The sequence below is a fragment of the Dipodomys spectabilis genome, unplaced genomic scaffold (assembly GCF_019054845.1).
Source record: "Dipodomys spectabilis isolate Male_0828 unplaced genomic scaffold, ASM1905484v1 ptg000018l, whole genome shotgun sequence".
In the NCBI taxonomy this organism is placed as follows: domain Eukaryota; kingdom Metazoa; phylum Chordata; class Mammalia; order Rodentia; family Heteromyidae; genus Dipodomys; species Dipodomys spectabilis.
Window position 1 is genome coordinate 2,478,836 of NW_024870695.1, and position 27,443 is coordinate 2,506,278.

The 27,443-nt window shown below is 47.2% G+C and overlaps 1 protein-coding gene across 3 annotated transcripts in view; it reads left to right on the top strand.

The window, feature by feature from the left end:
• Positions 1–27,443, top strand: part of LOC122103295 (myosin phosphatase Rho interacting protein) — a 144,621-nt gene that overhangs the window by 70,881 nt on the left and 46,297 nt on the right. For 2 of the 3 annotated variants that reach the window (XM_042673833.1, XM_042673834.1), the window contains exons 4-7: positions 13,151–13,302; positions 18,611–18,695; positions 22,948–23,164; positions 24,104–24,260. In XM_042673833.1, coding sequence (XP_042529767.1) covers positions 13,151–13,302; positions 18,611–18,695; positions 22,948–23,164; positions 24,104–24,260 — 611 coding nt within the window. Of the gene's footprint in view, positions 1–13,150; positions 13,303–18,610; positions 18,696–22,947; positions 23,165–24,103; positions 24,615–27,443 lie in introns of all 3 variants that reach the window. The other variant, XM_042673835.1, reaches the window with a different exon arrangement.

Genomic DNA, 27,443 nt, shown 5'->3' on the forward strand with positions numbered 1-27,443 from the left:
TGATGGTTAATTGGAGATAAGAGTCACAGTCTTTCCTACCCAGGCTGGCTTTGAATTCTCAGTTTTTAGCTTCTTGAGTAGCTAAGATTATGGATGTGTTACTGGTATCCACCTTAGAACCATGTGTTTTTTAGATTCAGAGAACCATACCAAGGCAACATAGATGTAAGGATGAATGAGCCTTCAGCTGGTGTTTCTATGTTGCTTGGAAGCCAATAGTTTCTGGCTGCTTTATGCAGGCTGTCCCCCTGCCTTCCTGTGTCCTTGAGCTCAGGCAGGACTCTCACTGAGACTGGTTGCTCTTCCTCGGCACCACTGCTTCCCTCCTGACAACTTTCCTACCTGCCATAGAGGCTTTTCCCATGAGCCCATGCCCTCTGACTTCCGCTCCACTCATCATGGCTTCTCACAACTGTCACAGCCTGTTTACCTTGTTTTCGTGTATTAACTATAGAATTGGAAGGTCAGCTGAGGAGGTCAGGGCTTCTGTTAATTCAGTTTATAGTTGTGTTTCCAATGTCTAGTACCTGAGTCAGCTTTGTCCTGGTACTTTACTCTCCCAGCAGTTTCCATGTGTGTACAGTGAAGATGATGCTGCCTCACAGTTGGGACAGAATATACATTTGTTGAAAGACCCTTTTCCCTCTGCTTACCTTCTTTTGGAACCTAATTCTTTCTGAGACTTCATAGGGCAAGTCTAAGCCTCAAGCTACCAGCAGCCTAAGGATTCTTGATTTCGGGCTAGGAAGGTGGCTCAGTGGTAGAGTGCTTGCCTTGCATGCATGAAGCCCTGGGTTCGATTCCCCAGCACCACATAAGCAAAAAGAAAAAAAAGCCGGAAGTGGCGCTGTGGCTCAAGTGGTAGAGCGCTAGCCTTGAGCTGAAGAGCTGAGGGACAGCGCCCAGGCCCAGGGTTCAGGACCCACGACCGGACCCAAAAAAAAAGATTCTTGATTTCTCCAGGCCTCACCTCCTTGCCCTAGGCCTCCCACAGCCTAGGGCTGTTGTCTTAACACTTACCTCCTCATGCAGTGATGGCTATGTACACCCTCTGTGTCTCTCCCTCTACACTGTAAAATCTGAGTTGGGTGCCATGCTTACTACTTGCTGTGGAGTCTAGCTTCTGGCCTGGGATCTAGTGGATCCTGTGGAGGTCATGATATGGGGTTGGGCCACCAGCTCTAGGTCCAGATGCCAGACAAGTGGTCACTCCTTAAATATACCAGATCCTCATGGCCAGCTTCTGAAGACTGTGACTAGAGTTGTTTGTATAGCCAAAGGAGGTTGAGTGTCTCTTGCTATTAGGAAGGAGACAAACCACCTTCAGAGCTGAGCTGAGAAAGAAAAGGCCAAGTTCTGACCTGTTCAGTCTTGACTGGGTCAGAGGGCTAGAGCCTCTGGCAGGGTATTATGTCTGCTGCTGCCTCTGCCTGGAGCTGAGGGTGGCCATAGGAGATATGAGGTGGGGTCATGCCCAACTTTGGGTTCAGTTCTGTACCACTGGGGAGACTTTGTCAAGTCCATCGGAAGTGGATTCAGAGTTGGACAGTCTCCAGGCTCCATCTGCAAGGACTCCAAACAAGTAGTCCATCTTATATTTTTCACTTTCCTAAATTGAAAACACTGTACTCATTAAACATTAATTTCCCATCTCCCCCCACAGCCACCATTCTACTTTGCATTTCTTTGAAGCTGAGTACTTCTAGACCCTTCATGAAAATGGAATTATACAATGCATGTCCTATTGTGACTAGCTGACACTCGAGGTTCATCCATATTATATTCCACTCCTTTTATGGCTAAATACAATTCCAGAGTATGTATGTTCCACATTTTATTTATCCATTAGTGGACAGTAAAGTGCTTCTACTTCTTGGCTTATTGTAAATAAAGCTTTGGTGAACATAATGTGTTAATATCTGTAAAAATTCTTGCTTTGGACCCAACTTTAGGAGGATAGGCCTTGACTGGTTGATGAGGGCTTCCCAAGGAAGCTCCAGAGGCTTTTGGCTACTTGTGGGGCTTAGCAGTCCTAGCCAGCAGGCAGGGCTGACATAACAGGTGTGAGAAGGAACTTCCTGGTCTTGGCAGCAAGTGAAAAGGGCCATTGTGTTCTTTTCTCCTTTATAAAAATAGGTTTAGCTGGTCTAAGGATGTGCCATTCCCACCCTCTGTTTACAGAAGCCCTGAATAGATCATCTCTATAGTACCTCATAGAGTCCTCCAGACCACTTCAGTGTGTGCAGCCACAGGCCCAAACAACCTACTGCGGCTGGGGGTAAGACTGAGGCCATAGTGCACCCCGTCATCACTGTTACTGTTGGGATTAGCAGATATTCCATGTCTTAGAAGTCCCTTTCTGCAAATCCATGGGAGCCTTGAATGCCTCAGAAAGATCATACTGTCTCTGGCTGAGGCCAGAACAAAGCTTAAAAGTGGAACCTCAGAGGGGTAGGAACAGCTACTCAGCCACTCTTGTCCTCAGCAGGGACCCCTTCACACTGAAGTTATTGTCCATTAGGACAATCACGGGGTTGCAAACTACAGTCTCACCACTTTTTTCCATGACCCTAGGAGAAGCCCTATATCCTTGACTATCATCCCAAATCGTCTGCACAGCCCCTGGCAACACTGTGTTCTGCTTCTGGTAGCCCACCTGTCTACATGCTTCATATCAATGGAGTGAGGCAGCATCACCATGCCACCACCTGCCTTTCCTGTGGTTATCTGCTAGCTGCCATGGAACCCTGGCTAGGAGTAATGGCTCTCAACCAGACCCATGGCTTTGATAGCCAGGTACTGAGGTGGGGAAGGAAGCTATAGGCCCTGCCCTGCATGTGGAGTCCCTCCTGGCATGTATGTCCTCCCAGACAGCCTTTCTCTCATGCTCTGCAAGGAGTGGAACCCATTTCTGCCTATTCTTTGCATATTAGCCTGTCAGCCCTGAGAACATGGTGTTTGAATGAAGATGGATCTTCCTATTTTATAAAGAAATGTATTTGCATATGAAACATGTATTATGTATACATATATGTATATATAATACTATCATAAACCTGTAATGTAATCCAGAGGATTTGGTTTTTTCTAAGTATCACTAAAAATATTTAGTGAAGATCATTTTAGGAGATGTGTGGAACTGAATACAATTTACCTTGTCCAGCACCTCCCAGTCTAGTATAGAGAGCAAGTGGGCAACATGCACATGAGCCAGGGGTCTTTCACAGGACCACACTTCATAGTATACAGGGTGGCCTAGTAGGAGGTGAGGGACACCAGCGAGCATTTCTGGCAGGGGCTAGCTTTGAAGAAATTGAGCTTTAAAGCTAGTGGCTCTGGGTCCTTTAGGCCTGCAAGCAGGGCTTTTGAGGTAAGGTGAAAGTCTCAGACAAGTAGTTTAGAGACACTGGAGATAGGATGAGCACAGACTCTTTCAGCTAAGCCTTCCACAAAACCTCTCCCATGATTCTCTGAGGCCTCCCACAACCTACCCATTTGGATCAGTTGGCAGTAAAGCAGTAGAGCAAGGGGCTACAGCAATCAAAGGTGGCTGGTGTGTACCAGAAGACAGTGGGGAGAGCAGCTGGGGAAAAGACACAGAATCCAGTGCCATCAGCCTAGGACTCCACAGAAGATCCCTCCTTGGCATAGCCTGAGAAACTAGGTTCTGGCTCTGTTCATGGCCAGGTGAAGAGCCTCCAGGCACATCAACAATGTATGGATTGCTTGCCTAGTTCTGGATAGACCCCTGAATCAGGCCTATCATTTTCTTTTTCTCTTTTTTTTTTTTGGGGGGTGGGGGTAGGATGGGAGGGCAGCATTGGGCTTTGAACTTAGGAGGGCCTTGTACTTAATAGACAAGCCCTGTACGACTTGAGCCACACTCTCAGACATGACCTGTCACTTTAGAAACTCAGTCAATTTAGTGTAAGCAACTGGCCACTAGGATCTACATGGAGATACTGTGTTTCCCTCCCCTCTGAGTGGGGCAGAAAGTGGTCACTGTGCCTGGAGCTCCTTCACTCAGGCCCTGCCTTTCTGATCCAGGAAGACTGTGGTAAGACTCATTCCTTCTTCCTCCAATAGGAGTTGTTAGGAGGCGCATCTGGATGCTACCCTTAGGCCCTCTAGTGCATATGGGTGGGTACCAAGGAGCAGGTGGGACAACATGTAGTGCCAGCTGAGCTTCACCTCAGATGAACAGCATCCCTTGGAAACTCTATAGGTGTCGATTCTTTTTGTGTGTGGCAAATTTCAGACATAAAAGTCATCAAAAAGTTAATTATTTTAGTTATTATAAAATGACATTTTGGTGTGTTCATAGTATTATGCAACATTACTTCTCTCATTCCCAAACCCCTTGTCACCTACAACCAAAATCCTATCCACATTTACTCCTTCCCCAGTCTCCCCCTTAACACTGGCAACCACTGATCTGCTTTCTGCCTCTGTATTTCCCTATACTCAATATTTTACCAAAGTATAGTTACATAATATCTGTCCCTTTGTGACTTGATTTTTCCCCCCTTCAACATCATGTTTCCTAGCTTCACTCATGTTTAAGCATGTCAGTATTTTATGGTTGGATAATACTCTGTCCATCATTGATGGGTAGTTTTCATCTTTAGTTTTCATCATTATGAGCAATGATACTATAAACACTTATGTATTTTTTGTTAGAACACTTGTTTTTCATTTGTTAGAATGCTTGTTTTTCAGTTCTTTTGTAGTATATAGTATACTAGGTGTGTTAGCCAACTCTCTACTACCACATCATGAGACAATGGATTTAAACAGGAAAGGTTAATTTTGGTTCATGTTTTCAGAGATATATCCATAGTCAGTTTTCACTGTGGCATTTGGGCTTGTGGCAAAATAGAATGTTATGGTATAATCATGCAGTTGAAGCTGTTCACCTCATGGTGGCCAGGAAGCAGAGTAAAAGAAGGATTAGGGTCTAAATATCCCCTTCATGGGCACACTTTCAGTAACTTGTCTCCTTTCTACCAAGTCCAGCCTCCTAATAGTTGAGCCATCTCTCAAAAGCATCAATTGGAAACCAAGCTTTTAGTGCATGGTCCCTTGGAGGACATTACAAATCCAAGCTACAGTACTGGATCATAGTGATAATTTCATAGCTTTTTAAGTTAGAGAAAGAAGAACATTGCTACAATAGCTATGCCCATTTTACTGTTAAAATGATGGCTACTTATACCCATATTTTATACTTGTGGAAACTGAGGCTTATAATTTGTGAGATTATAGAGCTAGGATTTGGCTCCAAGGATAGATAGGTGCTTCTTTCCTTCTGGAGAGGCAGTAACTGGGAGTAGTATGGTCTGTAGCATCAGGTCTCCCTCTAGGCCTGAGGTTGGAGCCATGGCAAGTGTGTCTCCTGCCTATGCTGTACCTGTAGCCCAGCAGTTCAGTTCTGTTCAGGTGTCCTTGTGCAACTTAGCAGCTTATAGGTTTTATGTGGACCTCCCTGAGGGTAAAAATTGTGTGATGAGGGACCTGGCCTAGGACCTGATGGTGCGGATGAGTATGGAGTCTGAGGCTGCTCTGCTTTGTAAGGAGACCACAGGGGGACGGGCTGTTGTGGAGAGTGAAACCTGACCCCATCTACTACTTAAGGTCTCAGGACAGCAATTTTTTTCCCCAAACGCATCTCACCAAGACCCATAGAGGATACCACATTCACTTAGCAATGAGTACACTACAGAAATGGACACACATGTGCAGTAGAAAATTACCACATGCAAAAAAAATAAAGAAAAAAGAAAATTACCATATGCAGTGTATGTTTGTTTGTTTCATTCACAATAGCCTGCTTCAGAGAATGAAAACACTGCTTGTAAGCCTTGGTGACAAGCAGGCACCCAGCTTGTTGTACACTGTCAGTCATGGATCTTAGCATCTATCAGTGGTAGTCACTACCCTGTAATTCATGGAATCATGGAGAACTCAAGGAGCTACAGGTGCAACTAGGAAGGAAGATGGGGTTCTGCCTGCTGGCACCTGCTTCTTCATAGGACCTGGCTGTGGTTTGCCTGATGCTTCCAGGATTCTGCCGCAGAGACTAGGGAGAAACTGTTCCCTCTGGGTCTGGGTGGGCTTGTGGCCCCCCTTTCCAACTTCCTCAGAGGACTTGGGCTCTGGAGACACTTGTTTAGAGAGGATGCTGCTCATGAGAGGAAGGATTTGAGCAGAAAGTCCAGTGCCCATTCTATATTAGGTATCACTTGGAATCACACCGCCACCCTCATTCTGGGTTCTCATAATACATTAGAATCACACTCTAGGGAAGAATCATACTCTAGGGAAGTTTAGCCTTAGCAGAAGGTGCTGGGGGATTTTCTGTGACCAAGTGCTAACCTCTGAGAACACAGCTGATGTATTATTCCTCACAGTTTGTGAGGTTCGGGGATGCCTGTGTCTGTGGAACTTGAGACCTCCTTAGCAGTTGCTTTCCTGATTTAAAGAACTCAGATCCATCCCAAAGAGCCAGCTTAAGTGGTCCAACTCAACCTGTAGATGCTGTTAACTTTGCCTTGGCCAAGGAAGAGGAGGGAGGCTGTGTTCCTCTGGGTGTATTGGAACTAACAATCTCTTGTGCTTATACCAGTGTGAACAGGTATAAGAACAGGACAGAGTGAGTCCCCAGTATGGCCCAGGTCTGATGGCCTGTAAGTTCCCCTGTAAACTTGGGTATGACTTTGAATATACCCATTGGTTCTTAAGACCAGGGAGTAAAAATGTCAAGGGTTCCACACAAAGAGATGCCACATTAGTGAATCACTTTGTGCTCCAGCTCATACATCTGAACCTTGGTGCAAATACAATGACATATCTGCACTCAGAGACTGGTCAGAATAAGGGAACGCCTGCAACTTGGGACCTGCCTAGCCAGCAAGCCTCATGAGATGGTGCACGCTTCTCAAGTGTGGCTCCTACTGAATGATGGTACATGCTTATCCTTCCTGGAGTATGCTAAGCCTCCTTGTCTGGTACTGTGCAGACAAGCTGGGTGCCTGCTTGTCACCAAGGCTTGCAAGCAGTCTTTTTCATATTCCTAAAGTGGCTGCTTTTGCATGTGGTAAAAATATTGAGTTGTAATTTTTCATTGCATGCGCTTGTATATGTGTGTATGCTCATGTGCTCTTCACTAAATCAATATGGTATTATTTTTTTGTTGTTGTTGGTCATGGAGCTTGAACTGGGTGCCAGTCCCTTAGCTCTTCAGCTCAGGGTGAGCACTCTACCACTTGAGCCACAGAGCCATTTCCAGTTTTCTGGTGGTTAATTGAAGATAACAGTCACATGGACTTTCATGCCTGGGCTGGCTTTGAACCTTGATCCTCAGATCTCAGCCTCCTGAGTAGCTAGGATTACAGGCATGAGCCACCAATGGTGTGAATATGGTGTTCTTAGTAGGTCTTGCTCAGGTGCATTTGAAAAAATGTTGTTCTGAATCCTCAAGCAGTGAGTAGGGTTAGGCTTCACTAGTGTGACAAGCTCTTTCTGATCTTGAGATGTAGGGAGTGATTATTTGCCACCTGGGAAAGCCTTGTTTCTGTGGGTCTCTGTTTTTTTTCCCATCTGAATGCAGACAGGAGGGTAAGGAGGTGACATGGATGGTTCCCATGACATCTCACACTTGAGCCTCATAGGTCCATAACAGCCTCTGCCTTCAGGAAAGGGCCACTCCTTAATCATGCTAACCATGTGATTCTGTCCTACTTTCCTCCTCTTTTCCTCTGGCCCTTAGAAGCATGCCTTTCCACATTCCTTGTGCTCTAACCCTGACAGGTATAGTGCTTAAGGGATTCTCAATTCTTGTGAGCAAGCAGCGGAGATTGGTAGGAAGGGTAGGCTCTTTCTCCTCTTTGTTTAGGGCTCTGTATCTTTTTCCTCCCTGCTTGTTCTCTGGCTTAAGTGAACTTCAGTTTGTAACAGGCCTTATGTTCTCGCTAGGCAAGTATAAGGATCTGAAAAAGACTGAAGGTTCCTAATGACTAGAGGACTGGCAGGGACTGGGCCTGTAACTGCAACATACTACTATTTAGATAGATTATAGACAGCCATCTCTTTTTGGAACAAGCCAATTTAGGTGAAGCTCAGCCTCTTAGGAGGCCCAACTGGCCCCTCCGGAGGTGTAGAACTAGGGCAGGGAGCTGGTTGGAGCTGGCCTCTTGCTGACAGCATCAGAGCTAGATGTTTCCTTTGCCTGAATTTGGGTTACAGCCTAGATACTTGTCCTTGCTTTTGAATGAATCTGTTCCAGCTTTGTGAGCACAGGAGATGTGGCAGAGTAAGAAAGGGGTTAGCTGCAAAACCATGAGCGTAGATTCAGTTACTAACTTAGCTACTTTCTAAGGCCTTGAGTTTGAGACCCAGGACTGGCATGCACACACACAAAGCCAAGTGAGTGTGAGGTCATAATTTGAAGCCTCAGTATGGGCATGCACTTACAGGCATATACACTTACCCACACACATACTCACAAGTTAATACCAGATCCTAACATTCCTGGCAGGAATGTCAACTGCAGCCACTTCTAGAACTTTTATACCAATTTCTCAAAGAATTAAACATACAGTTCCTGTGTGATGCAGCAATTCCATTCCTAATATACCCACCCAAGAGCAATGAGAGCATGTATCCATGAGTATTTGCATGTGAATGTCCATAGCAGCAGTATTTACAACACTCTCAAAGTGGAAGCAGCCTAGGTGTTCATCAGTAGAAGAGTGGATAAAATGTGGCACATCCTACAAAGAGCATAGTGCTACCATACAGCTGTCGGACACAGTTGTGTGCTGTTTAGTTCCTTTTATTTGAAGTATGCAGAATAAGTAAATTGTCAGAGGCAGAAAACAGATTAATAGCTGGGGGTGAGCAGAAAGTAATTGATAATGGTTCAGGTTTTGTAGGGGAGCAATGAGAATGTTCTACAATTGGTTGTTGTACAACTCTTATGAACTGACTAAAAACCACTGAATTGTACTCTGCAAATGGGTAAATTGTATGGTATGTGAAATAAAACTGTTATTAAAAAAGAAAAGTCTGGGCTGGGAATGTGGCTTAGTGGTAGAGTGCTTGTCTAGCACGCATGAAGCCCTGGGTTCAATTCCTCAGTACTACATAAACAGAAAAAGCCAGAAGTGTCACTGTGGCTCAAGTGGTAAGAGTGCTAGCCTTGAGCAAAAGAAGCTCAGGGACAGTGCTCAGGCTGAGTTCAAACCTCAGGACTGGCCAAAAAGAAAAGGAAGGAAGGAAGGAAGAAAAGTCGGTGTTGGGATTAACTAAGAATAAGATCATCTAATTTGGGAGCAGAGAGCTTCTTCCCACCTTGTTGGAAGCTCTGTAAATAGATTAGGTTAGCTGCAGTTCTCTTCTTTGACATACCCTATTTGCTCTTTTCTTTGCATTTGCTTTAGGATCAAATAATGCCCCTCATGGTAACTTACTGAAGAGACAACTGGATAAATTGTAAATGTGAGATTTTGATACATAGGTGTTAAATAAGCACTGACTTCTTTAATTCTTAGCTTAGTTTATATCTTTGCCATTTATTAACACCATTAAAATCCTTTTTGGAAGGAAATAGAACCCTTATTTCACACATAAGGAAACTGGGGCCCAGAAAGGTAGACAGGTGGTCAGCCTTGCTTTGTTCTAGGATGGTGAGATTGAGAACATGACCACATCCAACTGTAAGGCAAGGTCTCTTGACTGGTGGCCAAGTGCCCAGCACAAACAATTACTGCACAGAAGGGGAAGAGGACCTCTGGGGACAGTGAGCAGTTTTATGACACTGAGCCTTGTAGTATTCATGTCAAAGTAGGGCCTATGGATAATCCCCTGAGAAGAATATACTAGAATTTCGATTGATATGTTCCCTCATTCCCATTTTATTTATCTGGGTACAAGTGTGTTGTATGTGTTATATTTTATAATCTATTGATGATGTGACACAGATCTACCACTTATTGAGGGCATGTGTCAGAATTGGGACACTGGGCCCAAGGGCTGTATACCAACCTTTGGGAATGCAGCAGTGTAGAAGAGGTGCCCTGGCAAAGTCCCTGGGCAGTCCCTTCTCCCTGTGATCACTCCTGTCTCACTTCATGACTTTATGTCATTAAGTCCTTATTGCAGCCATTAGTTTTCTCTTCTGCCTCAGAGAGACAGTGAGCCTTGTCCAGGGATGGAGAACATACGTCCCTGTGAGGTAGGGGTCCAGCTTCAAGAGGATACTTTGTCCAAAATGGATTAAGAGGAAGCCTCCCGGACAAGGCCTAACATTGGCACTTGTATAGACTAGAATAAGAATCTGGACCTGGGGAAAGGAAGCTATAAACGATGGTTCTCTTGCTCTACATCTCCTTAACCAAAAGATGATGAAGACTTGGGTCCAGACAGGAAGGAATCTGAGTCCATCACCTTTTCCCAGGAAGTCCCTCTGTGGAACAGTTCACCTGCTTGCCTTTTCTAGCCCCTTCTCTGGGTACTCCATGAATATCTACAGAGGCACCTAGTACTTTTTCGCTCTTGCACCAATGAAAGCTATGCTGAGCCTACTTGAGGCTCCTCCTGCACCTACTCTGCCATCCTTAACTTCTCAATACTGAGGCAGGTGTTCTGTGAACTTGTACTACAAAGCACATTGTGTTTTGCCACAGAAAGCTAGAGATTCCCTCTGAGTTTAGCCTCTTCTATGCTGTCTGTCTTCTGAGTTGGGCCTGTGGTTCTCAGTTGAGCTCAGAGGTCTTCAAGGAAAGGCTTTTGGGCATGGGGATCTCATGGGGCATACAGCTGCTGAGGACCATGTGGAGGTGAAGATTCAGCTGTCCCATTCATCCTTTTGGCAATTATCAAGGTTTAGTGGACAGACAGGTCAGCTAGAGGAGCTCACAAATAGCTTGATGGTAAAATCACATGTTCCTCAGCTGGAACAGTCTAGGGAGTTTATACCTAACCTGCATTTTGACAGATGAAGTGGGTGAAGGTGGGGTGATTGTTCTGAGCTCAGTGTGAGTACCAGCAAGGCCTATATCCTGCTCTCAGATCATGCCCCCTTACCCTCAACCATCAGTAGGGAGCTGGCAGATGGATAGTGATAAAAGTGGTTGGATGGATGGGCTGGGAAGGTGGCTCAGTGGTAGAGTGCTTGCCTTGCATGCCTGAGGTCCTGGGTTCGATTCCTCAGCACCACATAAACAAAAAGAAAAAAAGCCGGAAGTGGTTCTGTGGCTCGAGTGGTAGAGCACTAGCCTTGAGCTGAAGAGCTGAGGGACAGCGCCCAGGCCCAGAGTTCAGGCCCCACGACCGGACCCAAAAAAAAAAAAAAGTGGTTAGATGGAGCTATGGAAGACAAGCCAACTGCAGGCTGCCCCAGTTGTCACTATTTTCCCCCTTTTTAAATGTAAGCTGCAAAATTTGCTGCTTCTCTAGAAATAAGACCAAGCAAATAGTAGTCTGTAAGCAGCTTGGTGAAGCTGATGGTCTGCCAATCTGTGGCTTGAGGAATGGTCCTGTTGCTGTGCTTACTTGTGGGAACCAACAACATGAAGGGAAGGGTGACAGAGACAGGCCCTGGTGGAAGCCCTTCCATTTTTTGAAAGCATCCTCATATTTAGGGGCAATCTGAGGCTAGAGGACACAAAGGCTAACACATTATCTTCAGGGGACAGCTGTGGAAACAGTAGAGTATGGCTCAAGTGGTTAAGCTCCAATCATGAGTAAGCAAACCAGGAGAGTGCAAGATCTCCAGAGTTCAAGCCCCAGCATTGGCAAAACAAAACGTAAGAACACGATCTTTTATCCAGCCCCTCACCTCAATGTGAATTTCCTAAAGAATTCCTTTCTGGGCTGGGAAGGTGGTAGAGCACTTGCCTTGCATGCATGAGGCCCTGGGTTCAATTCCTCAGCACCACATAAACAAAAAGAAAAAAAGCCGAAAGTGGCTCTGTGGCTCGAGTGGTAGAGCACTAGCCTTGAGCTGAAGAGCTGAGGGACAGCGCCCAGGCCCAGAGTTCAGGCCCCACGACTGGACCCAAAAAAAAAAAAAAAAGAATTCCTTTCCATGAGCTGAGTGCCGGTGGATCATGCCTGTATCCTACTCAAGAGGCTGAGATTTGAGGATCATGGTTTGAAGCCAGCCCAGGCAGGAAAGTCTGTGAGACTTATCTCCAATAAACCACCAGAAAACCTGAAGTAGAGGTATGACACAAAGTGGTAGAGCACTAACCTTGAGTGAAAAAGCTCAGGGACATCACCCAGGCCCTGAGTTTAAGTACCACGACCGGGAAAAAACAAAACAAAAAAAACTTCCTGTTTTTAGTTTTCTGTCCCTGATTTCAGAATCTAAATGTTTTTGCTATTTAAGTGAGAAAAAAGGTTACTGGTTGTTGAGCCAGTCAGCCTCTGCAGGATGCTTCGTGGTCTGGACAGGAGTGGGGGGTTTCTGACTCCATGCTTCCAGCCTCACAGCCAGTGCTTCAAGGGTGTTGGCTCTTGTCTGCCCCCCCTCCTTGCATCTAAAACCAAATCAAATCAAACAACAACCAAAAAAAAAAACCTTTTTGTTTTTCTGAATCCATCTGTGGAGCTTTTCCTTACTATTTTGGATCAGCAATCCCTCTGGGACCGGGATCTTGGCTGCTACTGTTTCCACAACTGTCCCTTTCCTGTCTTGCCCCCTCCCTCCTCACCTCTTCCTCCAGTCCAAGCTGGGATATTGTTATCCAAGTAAGAAGTAAAGTCCAACTGGTTGTCCTCTGAGAAAACCCAGCTTTTCCCTGTTTTCCCTGGGTAAGTGGGTAGGAAATAAGAGCTTGGAGGGCCAAGAGGCTGTGAGATCCCATGCCACTCTTTTTTTTTTTTTTGGTCCACTCGTGGGGCCTGAACTCTGAGCCTGGGTGCTGTCCCTCAGCCATTCAGCTCAAGGCTAGCACTCTATCACTTGAGCCACTGTGCCACTTCCGGCTTTTTTTTTCTGCTTATGTGGTGCTGAGGAATCGAACCCACGGCCTCATGCATGCAAGGCAAGCATTCTACCACTGAGCCACCTTCCCAGCCCTCCCATGCCACTCTTGCTGCTTCTTTGCTGCTGCCTCTGAGTGACTCTGACATCTTGTTCTTATAGCCCACAACCCTCCCTCAGGGCACCATCAACATGAACCAGTGCACAGATGTAGTGGATGGGGAAGGCCGCACTGGACAGAAGTTTTCCCTCTGCATCCTGACGCCTGAGAAAGAGCATTTCATCAGAGCAGAGACCAAGGAGATCATCAGTGGGTGAGTTGTCCAGAGCCACACAAGGCATCACCAGCAGGACCTTGGACCAGGCCTGAGTATCTTCAGCAGAGTAGATCATGGACTAATTTGGCTACACCAAAAGGTTCTTCCTCTGAACTCCCTATCTTCCTTCTCAGTATCATTTCGTTACCATGCCTCACCCCTGTGCTGTTCACAAACTTGCCAAACCCACACCTGTGTGTCCTGAAGACTTTAGGGCCTCTCCATTGGTGTCCAAAGGTATAACTATTTTGCCCCTCTTCTGGTGAAACCCACCAAGTTGCTTAGCAGGTCTTTAAGATCCTTCCCAGCTCTGCAACACCTCTTCTACCCTATACTTCAGTGGTTTTGAGTTACATAGTGCTGCGTTTACCATCACCTCAGTCCTGAAGGACCCTCTTTCCTTCATGCTGTTTAGTTATCCTGTGTCTCAGATCTTCTGGGGAACATGCCTCAGGCAGTGCTGACGATTTATACTCATTGTTGGCCCTTGGAGGTCATGTCTTCTGTACCATACACAGGAGCCCACTACTGCCACTTGTTTTAGTGGAAAAAACTGACAAGCCTGCTCACTTCTGTGGCATATAGGCTATGTTTGGAAATAGCTGATACTCTGACAACATGAGCTTTATACTCTTGAATATCAGAGAGCTCCAAGTCTAGCAGTGGGGCATTTACTACCAACTGGAGCGGTGGTGAAAAACTTCATGGTACACACTAGTAAACAGGCTTTAACAGGCCTGGCCCCTTGAGAGTGAATCTCAGAATCCTGCTGGTTCTTTAAGGCTGGAAAGAGGCAGATGCATTTGAAACTTTTAAGAAAGCAAATCTGAGAAGTTGAAGAGATTAAGCTGATGGCTGCAATACAGGAGAGATGACCCCTTCAACTTGAGCACGTGCAGCACTATTGGAGTACTGCCTTACTTTAACATTTTAACTGCAGCCCTGGCCAGGCTGAAGGAGGAAGAGGGAACATGGGCTAGAGCCACTGCTTGCCTTGGGGCGCCCTCTGCTGGGAAAATACAAGTTCAGATTTATTAAGTTCCAGAGGACAAGCTAGACAGTTTCTGTCTATCCCTAAGCTTAACATAGAATCATGGGCTCTAAGGGTGTCCAGGGCATCTCAAGAACTATTGCTTTTGTCAGGCACTAGTGGCTCATGCCTGTAATCCTAGCTAATCAGGAGGCTGAGACTTGGAGGATTGTGGTTCAAAGCCAGCCCAGGCAGAAAAGTCAGCAAGATTAACTCCTTCCAAAAGCTGGGGTAGAGGCATGGTTCAAGTGGTAAAGCACAAACTGAGAAAGCAAGGTGAGTGAATACAAAGCCTTGAGTTCAAGCCTTGGTACTGGCAAAAGTGAGATGGCTGAGCGCCTGAAAGCAGTAGGACTACCTTTAATGTGGGAACAACCATCTACATTTCATACTCAAATCTGCTGCTCCATTACCTAGCCAGACACACCTCTGTGTAGTAATAGGGAACATGCAGCCACAGGCTTCATGCAAAACGATGTGGTCTAGCATTGCCTAGGCAGCCTTGGGTAAGACTTGAAATCCAATAACTCTACAAGCTTTTTTCTTTTTCTTTTTGCCAGTCCTGGGACTTGAGCTCAGGGCCTGCGTGCTATCCCTAAGCCTCTTTGTGCTCAAGGCTAGTGCTCTACCACTTGAGCCACAGTGCCACTTCTGACTTTTTCTGAGTAGTTTATTGGAGATAAGAGTCTCATGCACTTTTCTGTCCAGACTGGCAATCCTCAGATCTCAATCTCTTGAGTAGCTAGGATTACAGGCGTGAGCTAGCAGTGCCCAGCTTCTACAAGTTTTTTTCATGACAACATAAATACCAGCTAACATCACATGCCAAATGGCCCTTGCACATAAAAGGTTCTCCACCACTACTAGAGAATCTCACCCTCCCATGTTTGGAACCCAGGAAAGGCAGAGATGACAAGGATGACAGAAAGGAGGTCTGAAATCCCTGGGTTAGAGCTGGGATGTTGACGTCCTACAGTTCAGAGGTGATATATAGCATTTGACTTGTCCCTGTAACAAACAGTCCATGGTCCTCACTATAGCCCACACCCCTCCAGGGTTCTCCATTTCCTTACGTCCATTGTCTCTTCTGTTAGTATGCACTGACTCACTTTACCCAGACAGCTTGTATAGACATTTGTTATTAGCAGACTAAGGAACCAGGCAGGCTGGGCCCAATGTTTATATGGTAGCTTAGTGACACAACCATATATCATTGCCTATATTTAGCCAAGGCTCTTCCCTCTCCTTATTCTGGCTTAGGCCCTACACGTTTCTGTGTAGCAGCCAGGTTCTTACTATAGAGGCCTGCCCATGTGCCCTGCAGCCCCTCTCCTGACCCAAGCAGCAGCTTCCTCACCTTACCCATATTCTGGGACTTTTTTTTCTTTTTTGTCAGTCGTGGAGCTTGAACTCTGGGCTTGGGCACTGTCCGTGCACTCTTCAGCTCAAGGTGAGAGCTCTACCATTTGAGCCACAGTGCCACTTCCGGTTTTCTAGTGGTTTATTGGAGATAAGAGTCTCATGGACATTCCTGCCCGGGCTGGCTTTGAACTGTGATCCTCAGATCTCAGCCTCCTGAGTAGCTAGGACTACAGGTGTGAGCCACTGGCGCCCAGCTTATTCTGGGATTCTTGACCCCAGCATTTGTGTAACATATATGTCCTAGGGACAGAAGCTCCATCTTTTCCACCTCCTCTCATTCTTGCAATGACCCCTTACTTCAGTGCTCTCCACAGCTTCCTCTTTACTTGTCATGGCTCTTCATCTGTTGGTTCTGGTCATATTGAAGATAGGTGCTAAGGAGGTATTGACACTTCTGCCAGGCTGCCTGGGATAGGGCAGGGATACCAAGACCATCTCAGCAGCCCTCCTCCCCAGGTCTTCTCTGAATGCTCCCTCTCAGGGCTAGAGAAAGTGGCCAGTTCTTTCAGTTCCCATGTTCCAGTAGACAAACAAGATTTGACTTTGCTCTATTGCTAGGCCGGAGGGTAGGTTTCCCTTCTTCCATGCTGTCAGCTCTACCCACATCCCTATTCTCAGTAACTCAACTCTTCTTTTCTGGAATTGAGCCCAGGCACCCACTAGTTCCATATTTACCCATCTTTATTCTTTACTATGTAACATTGGACACATCCTACTAGACTTCCATAAATCCATGTGCAGAGAATACAGTTTATCATCTAGCCTAACAACCCCATTGTAATGGGTTGAGCAGGTGTCTTGGGTTACAAAACAAGTTGCTGTCTCAAATCCCAGCCCAGAAATGCTTAGCTGTGCTATTCAGTTAGTGGTGCCATGTCCGCACCCACCAGCCAGCCCTTTCCTCTTCCCTTAAAACTTTGTCCTGGGGCGGGGGGGGGGGGGGGGGGGCGGCGGAGGCTGGGAAGGGATGTGAAGGGTAAACAAAGGAGGAGGCTGCAATGCTTGATAAGAAATGTACTCATTATCTTGCCTATGTAATTGTAACCTCTCTGTACAGTATGTTCACAAAAAATTAAAATTAAAAAAAAAAACTTTGTCCTGTATGGTTCGCTGGCATTGCCAGTGGCTGGCACCTGCAAGACTTAGGGGTCCTGGGTGCCCTAAGGTGTATAATCCCTACCGTACTCTTCCACATACCTGGGGTCCTCAGGGAGAAAGATGATCTTGATGTAGAAAGTCTGGGAAAATTGTAGGGACAGCCCTCTAGAGACCTAGGTCCTCTGAGTGCCTAGTGGAAATGTCAGCCACTACAACTAGAAGGGCAGCCCACCAGCATTGTGAGCTCCATAGGAACAGCTCCAGGAGCCCAGGCCCTCTCCCATTGACCTCTGTCCCAACCAGCCTGGGACAGAGGAATGAGCCAGGGGAAGGTTTCAACATCCTGGGAAGCACAGTTGTCTGCTGGCTTTGCAGATTCACTTGTACCCTCCTTTCTTGCTTTGGGATACATAGAAAAAGGACTGAAAGACGTGTAGCTCTGATAATGCAAGCCTTTGCCTATACTCAGAAAGTTGAGCATTACTGGTCATGGGCTGAACTGGGCTGAGGGTAGCTCTCTGCTTAGTCACTGGGATTCCCTGCACTGAGACTGGTTCCCCAGCTACCAGCTTGTCAACACTTCCTAAGGCAGTCCAGAAAGCCACCTACTGCCCTACCATCTCACCTTTCCACAGCAACCTCAAATTAAAGAAACTGTAAGAGGCCTTTTCTTACCCCAGGGGTGCTGCTGGATTGTGTTGGCACAGCTACTGCTATAATCCCAGGCCTGAGTCCAACATAGTCGGATGCTCCAGGATGGTCTACTAGACCTGTGTCTCCTGTGGTTCTTTCCTCTCTGGAGGGAATGCTGGCTGCCCTGGCCACTCAGCCAAGGCTGGAGGTGAGCCTCAGAGGCAGACCCCTTATATCCCCTACTCCTCAACAGTTCAGTCCCTTTGTCCTTGTGAAAATCTGACTAGGAGAAATAGTGTTTATGTCGTGGCTTGATCTAGCTCCTAGTTTCAGAAATGAGGGGACAGCATTCTTAAGGAGCTGAAAGTACCTGAAGCTATAGTTAGACTGTGGTAGAGCCAGATCTAAAGTGCTGGCCTGTTGACCTGCAATTCCTCAATTCCTCCATTCCCAAAAGGAATTGCTGGTCCAGAGTAACCCTTCCAGCATGTAGGCCCCAATGTGTTTGGAGATTGAATGGGAGACATGTTTCTCGTTTTTTCCTTTGTAAGAGATGGTCTAGGAGGTCAACTGCTCACTTCTGAGGTGACCATGAAGAACTTTGCTAGCATGATTCCTGGTTTTCTTCTCATGGCCAGGATCTATCTGCTTTGGTATCCCTAACTGGCTTCCAGTTGCTACCTATTTGTGTGCTCCCTGAATCCACTCTGGGCAGTCAGTTTTAGAATCAAGTCTAAGCCCTGGGAATAAGAGTAGCTATGGGAAAGAGATATGTACTCATTCCCCAAAACCTGTGGTCAAACATGCCTCTTTACAAGCATGGAGCCTATATTGTGCCCTAAGGCCCTGCTGGCAGTGGCAGTAGCAATATCACTGTCTGGCCTGGCTTTGGCATATACTATGCCTCTCCTGTCCTACTCTGTGGCACTGCCTGGCCCAACTGTGGCACTTCTCATCTGGGGTTATGTCCTGTCCTGCTCAGTGCCTACAGGACTGGCTGTTGGATGGGTATCTCCAGTCAGGAAGCATAGGGCCTAGGGTCTGGACTTCCCCAGCCAGGGGCAGGATCATGTTCCTGAGAGCTAGAGGCTTACCTGATAATGTCTCTTCCCTTTTTCCCAGGTGGTTAGAGATGCTTATGGTCTATCCCAGGACCAACAAGCAGAACCAGAAGAAGAAACGGAAAGTGGAGCCACCCACCCCGCAGGTAGGCCAGGTGTCATTTTTCTCCAATGGGGCTAAAAACTGGGGGGTAGTGAACCTTTAGGTTAAAGAGTGAGGAAGGGGTCTGGCTAGCATTGAGGTGGTCATACCTGCATACTCCCTTCCTCCTGCCCATACTCTTGAAGACCCCAGTCCACATCATCCTCTCTGAGTACTGTGCACAGTAGCCATTGATGTGCCCTGGAGCTTTCAGGGTTGGGGGGCAGGCAGCAGGCAGCAGAGCATGTATCCTCTCCCTTGGCTTCTGGGGAACATACAGGGAAGGGCAGGGGTTCAGGGTAGGAAGGGCTTTTCCTTTCCATCATTGTCATAACTCCTCTAGTTGGTCCACTTAAACTCAACTTGGCCCCAACTCAAATGATGGAGCTGATGGCCCACTTTTAGAATAGGACCATGGATTTGGACATAGAGCCAACATCAGCCATTCAACAGGGAGAAGGACTCTCATAGGGCCCAAGGCAGTTGAAGAGACAGGTTTAACCCTGCTGTTTACTTAGCCCTAATGCCATTGAAGTAGAGGAAAATGCTGTTCCACTGAGGTGCTGCCAGGGCAGGAGTTCCCACTCAGTGTGCAGCTGCACAGTTGGTATACACAGGTCTACTGGCCAAGTGCATCCCTGCCTTTGTCAGGCCCTGTCTTTTGCAGAGACTATACAACAGCTGATTTTTTTTGAGGCTCTGTCTTGTCTTGTACATGTGGCACAGCTCTTCCCCTGGGAGTCTTACCTTCTGTTGTGGTGTCTACTATCTCACACTTCAAAGTAGACTCTCCCTTTCCATTGGATGCCTGTTGCATTTTCATGCCATTGAAATAAAGAGGTCTTCTCTGACACCCCTTCAGAGAGGGATTTGAAAACCCTTTCTGAACAGCTCTGATGAGCAGTGCAGGCTTCATTATGGCACCCTAATGAAGCAGCACCTGTCCAGCCACTTTGGACTGAGCACAGAAAACCCAAGTACCTTTGTTTGGTTTATATGCCCTGACAGCCCTTACATGCTGAGGAATGGAAGCGCCTCTATAAAGGCTTAGACCTGGTTCTGTGACCACATCCACCCAGCCAGGTGTCTCACCCATCTGTTCAAAAGAATAGCATCTTTGCTCAAGGACAAGGACCCGTAGTCAATCCCTGGAAGACAGTGGGTGCCTTAATGTGTAAAAGCAGGATTAAGCAGGTACCCAAAGGAGAGGAAAAGTTCCCTACAGTCTTAGGTATTTATCAGGCCCTGGTTTTCTGGGATGAGGATGGGGAGAGATCTGAATTAAGCCAGCTCTTCCCAGGTTATACACCTTACCTGGGAGGAGGTAAGAGTCAGTAGAGACTTAATGTTCGGAAATGTGTTTCCAAAGCTCCAGGTCTCATACTACATCTCATGCCAAGAGAAGAAGGCATGCCTGTGCCACAGGTGCACTCAGCCTGTGGGGGCTGAGGCTAGACTGCAGGAGCCCTTAACCCTCCTCTGGGTTATCTTCTCTGGGAACTTCAGCCAACTTTCATTTTAACTTAACTTCTTCTCTCTTCTAAGGGAACTGATATATCAAGGGCTGGAGAGAGAGAGGGAGAGAGAGAGAGAAAGAGAGAGAGAGAGAGAGAGTGCGTGTGTGTGTGTGTGTGTGTGTGTGTGTGTGTGTGTGTGTGTGTGTGTGTGTGTGTGTGTATTTGTATTTGGAGAGCTGAGGGAACTGATTTATCAAGGACTGGATTTTTTATTTTTTATTTATTTTTTGGTGGGAGTGGCGGGGTGGGAACTAATTTATCAAGGACTGGATTTGTGTATGCGCACATGTGTGTGTGTGCACAGCCCCAGTCCTAGGGCATTGAATTCAGGGCCTAAGTGCTGTCCTTGAGCTTTTTGTTCAAGGCTAGCACTCTGCCACTTGAGCCACAGCACTCTTCTGGCTTTAAGGTGGTTAATTGGAGGTAAGAGTCACATGGACTTTACTGCCCAGGGTGGCTTTGACCTGTGATCCTCAGATCTCAGTCTCCTGAGTAGTTAGGATTACAGGTGATTATAGGCGTGAACCACTGGTGCCCAGTTATCAATGACTATTTTATGGTTGCTCCCTCCCCTGCAGGAAGATTCCAGCCCTGCACCAAGCCCAACATAGCTGTGCCCAGCTTCTTCCACTTGGACTTAGAACAGCAGGACCTAGGGTGTGGGGAGGGAAAAGGGGCATAGCAGAAGGGCCTCTGGAATGACTTCCACTGAGAGGAAGGGGCACTGGTGGGGTAGCTGAGGAAATTGACTGGAGGACCAGGACTCAACCTTGGGGCTAAATATCCATACATCTTTTTGTTGTTGTTGTCATTGGTTGTGGTGCTTGAACTCAGGGTCTGGGGGCTGTCCCTGAGCCTCTCAGGGACTAGTACTCTACCACTTGAGCTACAGTGCCACTTCTAGTTTTTGAGTGGTAAATTGGAGATAAGAGTCTCATGGGGGAAGGGGGAGGCTGGGAGGTTGGGAAGGTGGCTCAGTGGTAGAATGCTAGCCTTGCATGCATGAGGCTCTGGGTTCAATTCCTCAGCACCACATAAACAGAAAAGGCTGGAAGTGGCACTGTGGCTCAAGTGGTACAGTGCTAGCCTTGAGCTGAAGAACTCAGGGACAATGCCAACGCCTAGAGTTCAAGCCCCATGACTGACCAAAATAAAGAGTCTCGCAGGAACTTTTCTGCTGGGCTGGCTTTGAACCATGATCCTCAGATCTCAGCCTCCTGAGTAGCTAGGATTACAGGCGTAAGCACTGACACCCACCTTCCGTAAGTCTTTGAAGGTATAAGAAAACTGTTAACCATCTTCTGAGAAGAATCCTAGAAGTTGGTTACTCTATACCCTATATCTTCACCCCTGTGTCTGCCCCACAAATACTTCTCCCCAGTGCACACCACTTCTGTGCTTGGGGAAAAATAGGAATTGGTCCAATTCCCATCTTTGCTACCAGTATTGATCAGCACCCATACATGTGTTTGCGCGCACACACACACACACACATACACACACGGATTTGAGCAGGACATTGAATGTCTCAGTTCATTGCTGCTATGACAAAGTGTCATAGATTGAGGTGCTAAACAAACACAGGTATTTATTCCTTGTGATTGTAGAGATTGGGAACTCCAAGGTCAAGGCACCAACAAATTTGGTGTCTGGTGAAGGCCCACTTCTTGATCCTCCCATGCTGGAAGGGATGAGCAACTCTCTGAGGCTTCTTTTATAAGGACACTGATCATATTGATGAGGACACTGATCTTCTTGATGAGGATTTTACTCTCAACCACATCCCAAAGACCCTATCTGCAAATGCCATCATCACATTTTTAGTATTTATAGGCCAAGTGTCTATCTGGTTTCAGTTTGCATAGTATCCAAGTGTCCTATTTAAGCTGCAGCGGCAACGGCTGATCCTTCTCCTCCAACAACAACTACTACTACTACTACTACTACCACTACTACTACTACTTATTCTTCCTTCTTCTTTCTTTTCTTTCTTCTTTTTTTTTTGCTGAGCCTAGGCACTGTCACTGAACTTCTTTTGCTTAAGGCTAGTACTCTACCACTTGAGCAACACCACCACTTCTAGCATTTTCTGAGTAATTTATTGGAGATAAAAGTCTTGTGGCCTTTCCTGCCCAGACTGGCTTTGAACCGTGATCCTTAGATCTTAGCCTCCTGAGTAGCTAGGATTACAGGCATAAGCCAACGGTACCCATTTAACCTAATTCTTAGGTCCAAAAGCAGAATTAATGAAGCCACAAGGACTGGCTAGGTATGGATGCTATGGAAACTCATTTTCTACGTTGATAATAAGGATTTCAGATGGCAATGTGTCCTACTCAGAAATGTGTTCTCTTCACCTTGTCATGTCTCCCTGATTTGTATCTAAAGTGCTTGGATGGATTCTGAGCCAATGCCTGTGGTCTTGCCATTTTCTACTAGGCTGCTGTTGTAGGTGCTATCTGGCTATATGATGGGAGAGCTTGCGTGTTGTTTGGTGACAGACTTCTGGCAGAAACTTGGAACCTTTTTCTCCATGTATTTGTCAGAATAGCTTGGGGTCTCCTGGACTAGCTATTTCAGAGCACAGAGGTTACTGTGGTAACAGACAAGAATTTCTCCTCTGTGTGGGGCTTCCCAGACTCCAACACTGTAGGGCTGTCCTGATCTCCCCTGAAGCTGGATATCCAGGACTTATGAGCCAGCTCAGACTGGGTACCCTTGACACCACTGTCTCCACAGGAGCCTGGGCCTGCCAAGGTAGCTGTCACAAGCAGCAGCAGTAGCAGTATCCCAAGTGCTGAGAAAGTCCCCACCACCAAATCCACCCTGTGGCAGGAAGAAATGAGAGCTAAGGACCAGCCCGAAGGAAGCAGCCTGAGCCCAGCTCAAAGTCCTAGCCAGAGCCAGTCTCCTACTGCTAGCTCCCTGCGGGAATCAGGGCTAGACAACAAAGAAGGTAAGCTACAGCTGACTAGTCTGTGTGAGCACCTGTCCTGATGGCTTGTCTTGCAGTGCTGAAGTGGGCCTCCATTCTAGCCCACAAAAACCCTGGACTTCTTTCTCTTTTGTGCATTAGCTGTGGATAGCACCTGGTTTGGCATGGACTGGGGTTCTTAGACTGGCTTAGCCTTGGCCCTTCTAGCTCTTAAACCCCATCTGTAAAGGAGGAAGATAGCACCTGAAGGCTGTTCTGTCAGCCCCAGGAAGTATCAGGAGAATCAAAACCACTGTGCTTCAAGAACCATGCATGAGGAGGCCCTACTCCTGCACCATGTATTCATGTTGTTAATGGTGTTAGCCCTGGGTGTACACTGTGTGTATTACCTCGGGTCTTGCCTCTTTTCACTGTCCATCCTGCCCAGCCCCTGACTAACATGAGTGCTGAGGAGGAAGCACCTCTCCACTTGGCATGCTGGAACTACTTGAGAAGAGCAGGTTTCCTCTGCTGCCTTTTCTTCAGTGTACATAACCTGCCCTCATCTACCATTCCTTTCTCTCAAGTGTATCAAGACCTTTGCCTCTCTCCACCCCCACCTCCTGCTTACTTCCCTCCCCCACCCCCAACCTACCAGAGTTGGAAAGGCTGCTTAGCTGTTGGTTTTCTCCTTGGGTTTTGGTAAAAAGCAACTGGTAGATGTCTTCCCTTCTGGACTTGGTGTGGAGTCCTGCTCTCCCAACTGAGCCCCACACAAGACAAGATAGGCCTCCCCATCTGTCTAGGAGAGAAGGAGGAGGAGGGGGAAAAGTATGGGTAGAATGTTTATTCCACCCCACAGTTCTTTCCTGACAACTGTGCCCTGAGTGATCCTGTTTGATCTTATATGGGTTTTTGGAAAGTCGATAGAGCAGAGTTGTCTGTTGTCTAAGCAAGCCTCCTCTCCACCTTCTTTTCTAGAGGACAGTGCCATGAATGGTGACCGTGTGGACTGTGGCCGCAAGGTGCGGGTGGAGAGCGGCTACTTCTCCCTGGAGAAGGCCAAGCAGGACCTGAAGGCGGAGGAGCAGCTGCCCTTGCCGCTCTCCCCGCCCAGCCCCAGCACCCCCAACAGCAGGTATGGTTGCCCTGAATCGCCCTTCCAGGAGCTCGGCCGTTCCCTTCACTCCCCAGGTCCTCAAGCCCCCAGCCGAATGGTCTACAGCATCTCCCTCAGCAGCCTGGGTGAGGCCAGCCGGCCCCCTATCCATGAGGACTCCAGCAGCGCTAGGGGGCGGGAAACAGAAAGACTGGGGAGCACCTTTGCCTTTAAAGCCAGCAGGCAGTATGCCGCCCTGGCCGACGTCCCTAAGGCCATCAGGATCAGCCACCGAGAAGCCTTCCAGGTGGAGAGAAGGCGGCTGGAGCGTAGGACTCGGGCCCGGAGCCCTGGCAGGGAAGAGGTGGCCCGTCTGTTTGGCAACGAACGGAGGTAAGAAGGAGACTAAAGGATGGAATTCACGTGCAACACTACATGCACATGGGCATGCACACACACATTCATGTGTACATATTCATACACATACTCCCTCACCTCCCCTAGGGAGCACTCTTCCTGTTCAGATGTGGGGTACCTTTTTCTCTGTGTTCTGGACTATAGCCTCATAGGATATTTGCTGTACTTAGTTCCTCTTAGAACCTCAAGTACCCAAGAGAGAAGAGTGTTCCATCTACCTGGAATCTAGAAGGCTGGCCTTGTTCTTCCTGGTCCACTTCTGTTGTCTAAAGTGACCCCAATGCACAGGAAGATAGGCCAGCACAAGTTCCTCTCTTGAATATATAAGAGGCAGCCTGTAAAGTTCCCAAGTACCTCATGGCATCATTTTTGCCCTCTAGGCTTGGTTGAAATGAGGAGGCAGAGCAGAGTTCCAGCTTCCTGGGGAGAGACAGGATCTGGACAGCCAAATAAAGGGTTAACACAGATGCAAAGCTCCCTGAGAAGAGGAGGCTTCTGCCTGCCTTCCTTGCTTTCCTGACCCAGCCTTCGTAAGAACTGGGGAAGGATTCTGCCTGAGACCACAAAACAATGTGCAAGCCCAGCAATGTTGCAGGACAAATTCATTTATTTAGGATTCATTTATTTATTTATATTTTTTCCTGTGAGAAAACTCATAGATGTTTTTTATTTTGTTTTTTGTCAATTATGGGGCTTGAACTCTGGGCCTGAGCGCTGTCCCTGAGCTCTTCAGCTCAAGGTGAGCGCTCTACCACTTGAGCCACAGCACTACTTCTGGTTTTCTGGCGGTTAATTGGAGATAAGAGTCTCATGGACTTTCCTGCCCAGGCTGACTTTGAACCGTGATCCTCAGATCTCAGCCTACTGAGTAGCTAGGATTACGGGCTTGAGCCCCTGGCACCCAGCCTAAAACTCATAGTTTTTACTAGATTTCCAAAGTTTACTTTCTATGAATGCTACTCAGTAAGGTGCCCCACTCTTCCTAGAGAGAGGTAGGGCTACTTACTAGTGACTCAGCAAGGTACCTGTTGTTGCCACCTCCAGTTTGTGGATGGTAAAGCTGACTCTTCACCATCTGCAATCATCCTCCGAGGCTACAGTCCAGGATCCAGAGGAAAAGGTGACTCACACTCTGAAAGGTAACCTTGTGGTAATATCTAATGAAACTTTAGTTCCAAGGCCCTATTCCCATAAATGACCCAGGACCAGGGACAGAGGTCCCATTTTTTTTTTTTTTTTTTTTGGTCTGGTCGTGGGGCCTGAACTCTGGGCCTGGGCGCTGTCCCTCAACTCTTCAGCTCAAGGCTAGCACTCTACCACTTGAGCCACAGCATCACTTCTGGCTTTTTCTTTTTGCTTATGTGGTGCTAAGGAATCGAACCCAGGGCCTCAGGCATGCAAGGCAAGTGCTCTACCTCTGAGCCACCTTCCCAGCCGAGAGGTCCCATTCTTTAAAGCATTTAATCAACTTGTAAGTTAAAAATTACACTAATGATTGAGGAGTTTGACAGAACGGGCAGGGGAGACTGCACTGGCTGATGAGCAGGCTGTGTGTCATAACTCCAGAGTGAGATCAGCCATGTCCTGTATTAGTGCCAGACCACAGAATTAACATTTTGCATACCTGCTTCGCTTGGCTTCTTGGAGAGATTAATTTTAAACTCATTCTTATTTACCTGCCTGGGATAGATGCAATCTCTGGGGCTTTGTTCTAGCATGCTCTTTGCCACAGTGGGATGGGTTTAGCTTGTGTTTGCACTCTTGATTTGCCTATACCTACTAACCCTATAACTGTCCCTTTCTCACTGATCCTAATGACCTCTAACTGGCTGTTGTTACTCTCAAAGGCTCATTCACCAGATCCCGGATAGACCACCCTGCATCAGAGTGGATCCTGTCCCTAGTAGTTAGCTCAGTCTCCAGAGTGGCAGGAAATCAGCCACAGCTGTCTTGATCATGGAGCCAGTTTTTTGACAAGCCCCAGCTGAGCTAGTAAGCAATCCTGTCTGATCACAGTGGGCCCTGAGCTTCAAGTGTCTGCTCTTCAGATTTCCAGAGTCTTTTGCAAATGTTTCTTGGACAGCCAGAGTTGTGTCTGGCTGCTGAGAGTTAGGAAACCATGGTCCTGTGTGAAGTGCCTTGAGAATCCCACCACTACAGCAGGCAGACAGCACTTGTTCTCAGTTCTACCTGAGTAGTGTGCTTGCTGTCACACCACCCACTCTGCACAGTGAGCTATGGCAGAGGTTGCCTGAGCCTGTGGTCTTCACATCTAGAATGTGTGTGGAGCTGTCATAACAAATGGCTGCCTGTTTTCTGTGGAGCTCTGTGGGTCTACAGCATGCACTTTGGCCTCAGTGCTGTCCTGGGGTCTTTGAGGCCTCCAAGTCAAGTGGAAGGGCTCTTAGGCCAGATGGAGCAACAGCACTAAGGCCCATTGATTGCAGCAATTTGGTTTTGCTAGATGCCTCAGTGCACATAAAGCTTTTCCTTGTGCCTGGTGATCTGGCAGCTTCTTAGTAGCTTCCTGCTCTCACAACCCACCTCCTCCTGCTCCTCTTAGAACCGCCTTCTCTGTGGGTGCAGTTGGCTGGCCTGGCATGAGTCTCTTTCTGAAGAAGATGCTGTGGGAGGAAGCAAAGCACCTGTGTGCCTTCCTGAGCTTTACCAGTAGAATTCTGCCTCCCTGGAAGAAGGGGCCTTTGGAGGTGGATACACTAACCCTTAAAGAAAAGCTGCCTCAGGGCAAGGGGTAGAATTCCAGGGCACAAGCCCTCTTTCTTTGTAAAGAGGTTTTAGTCTTCT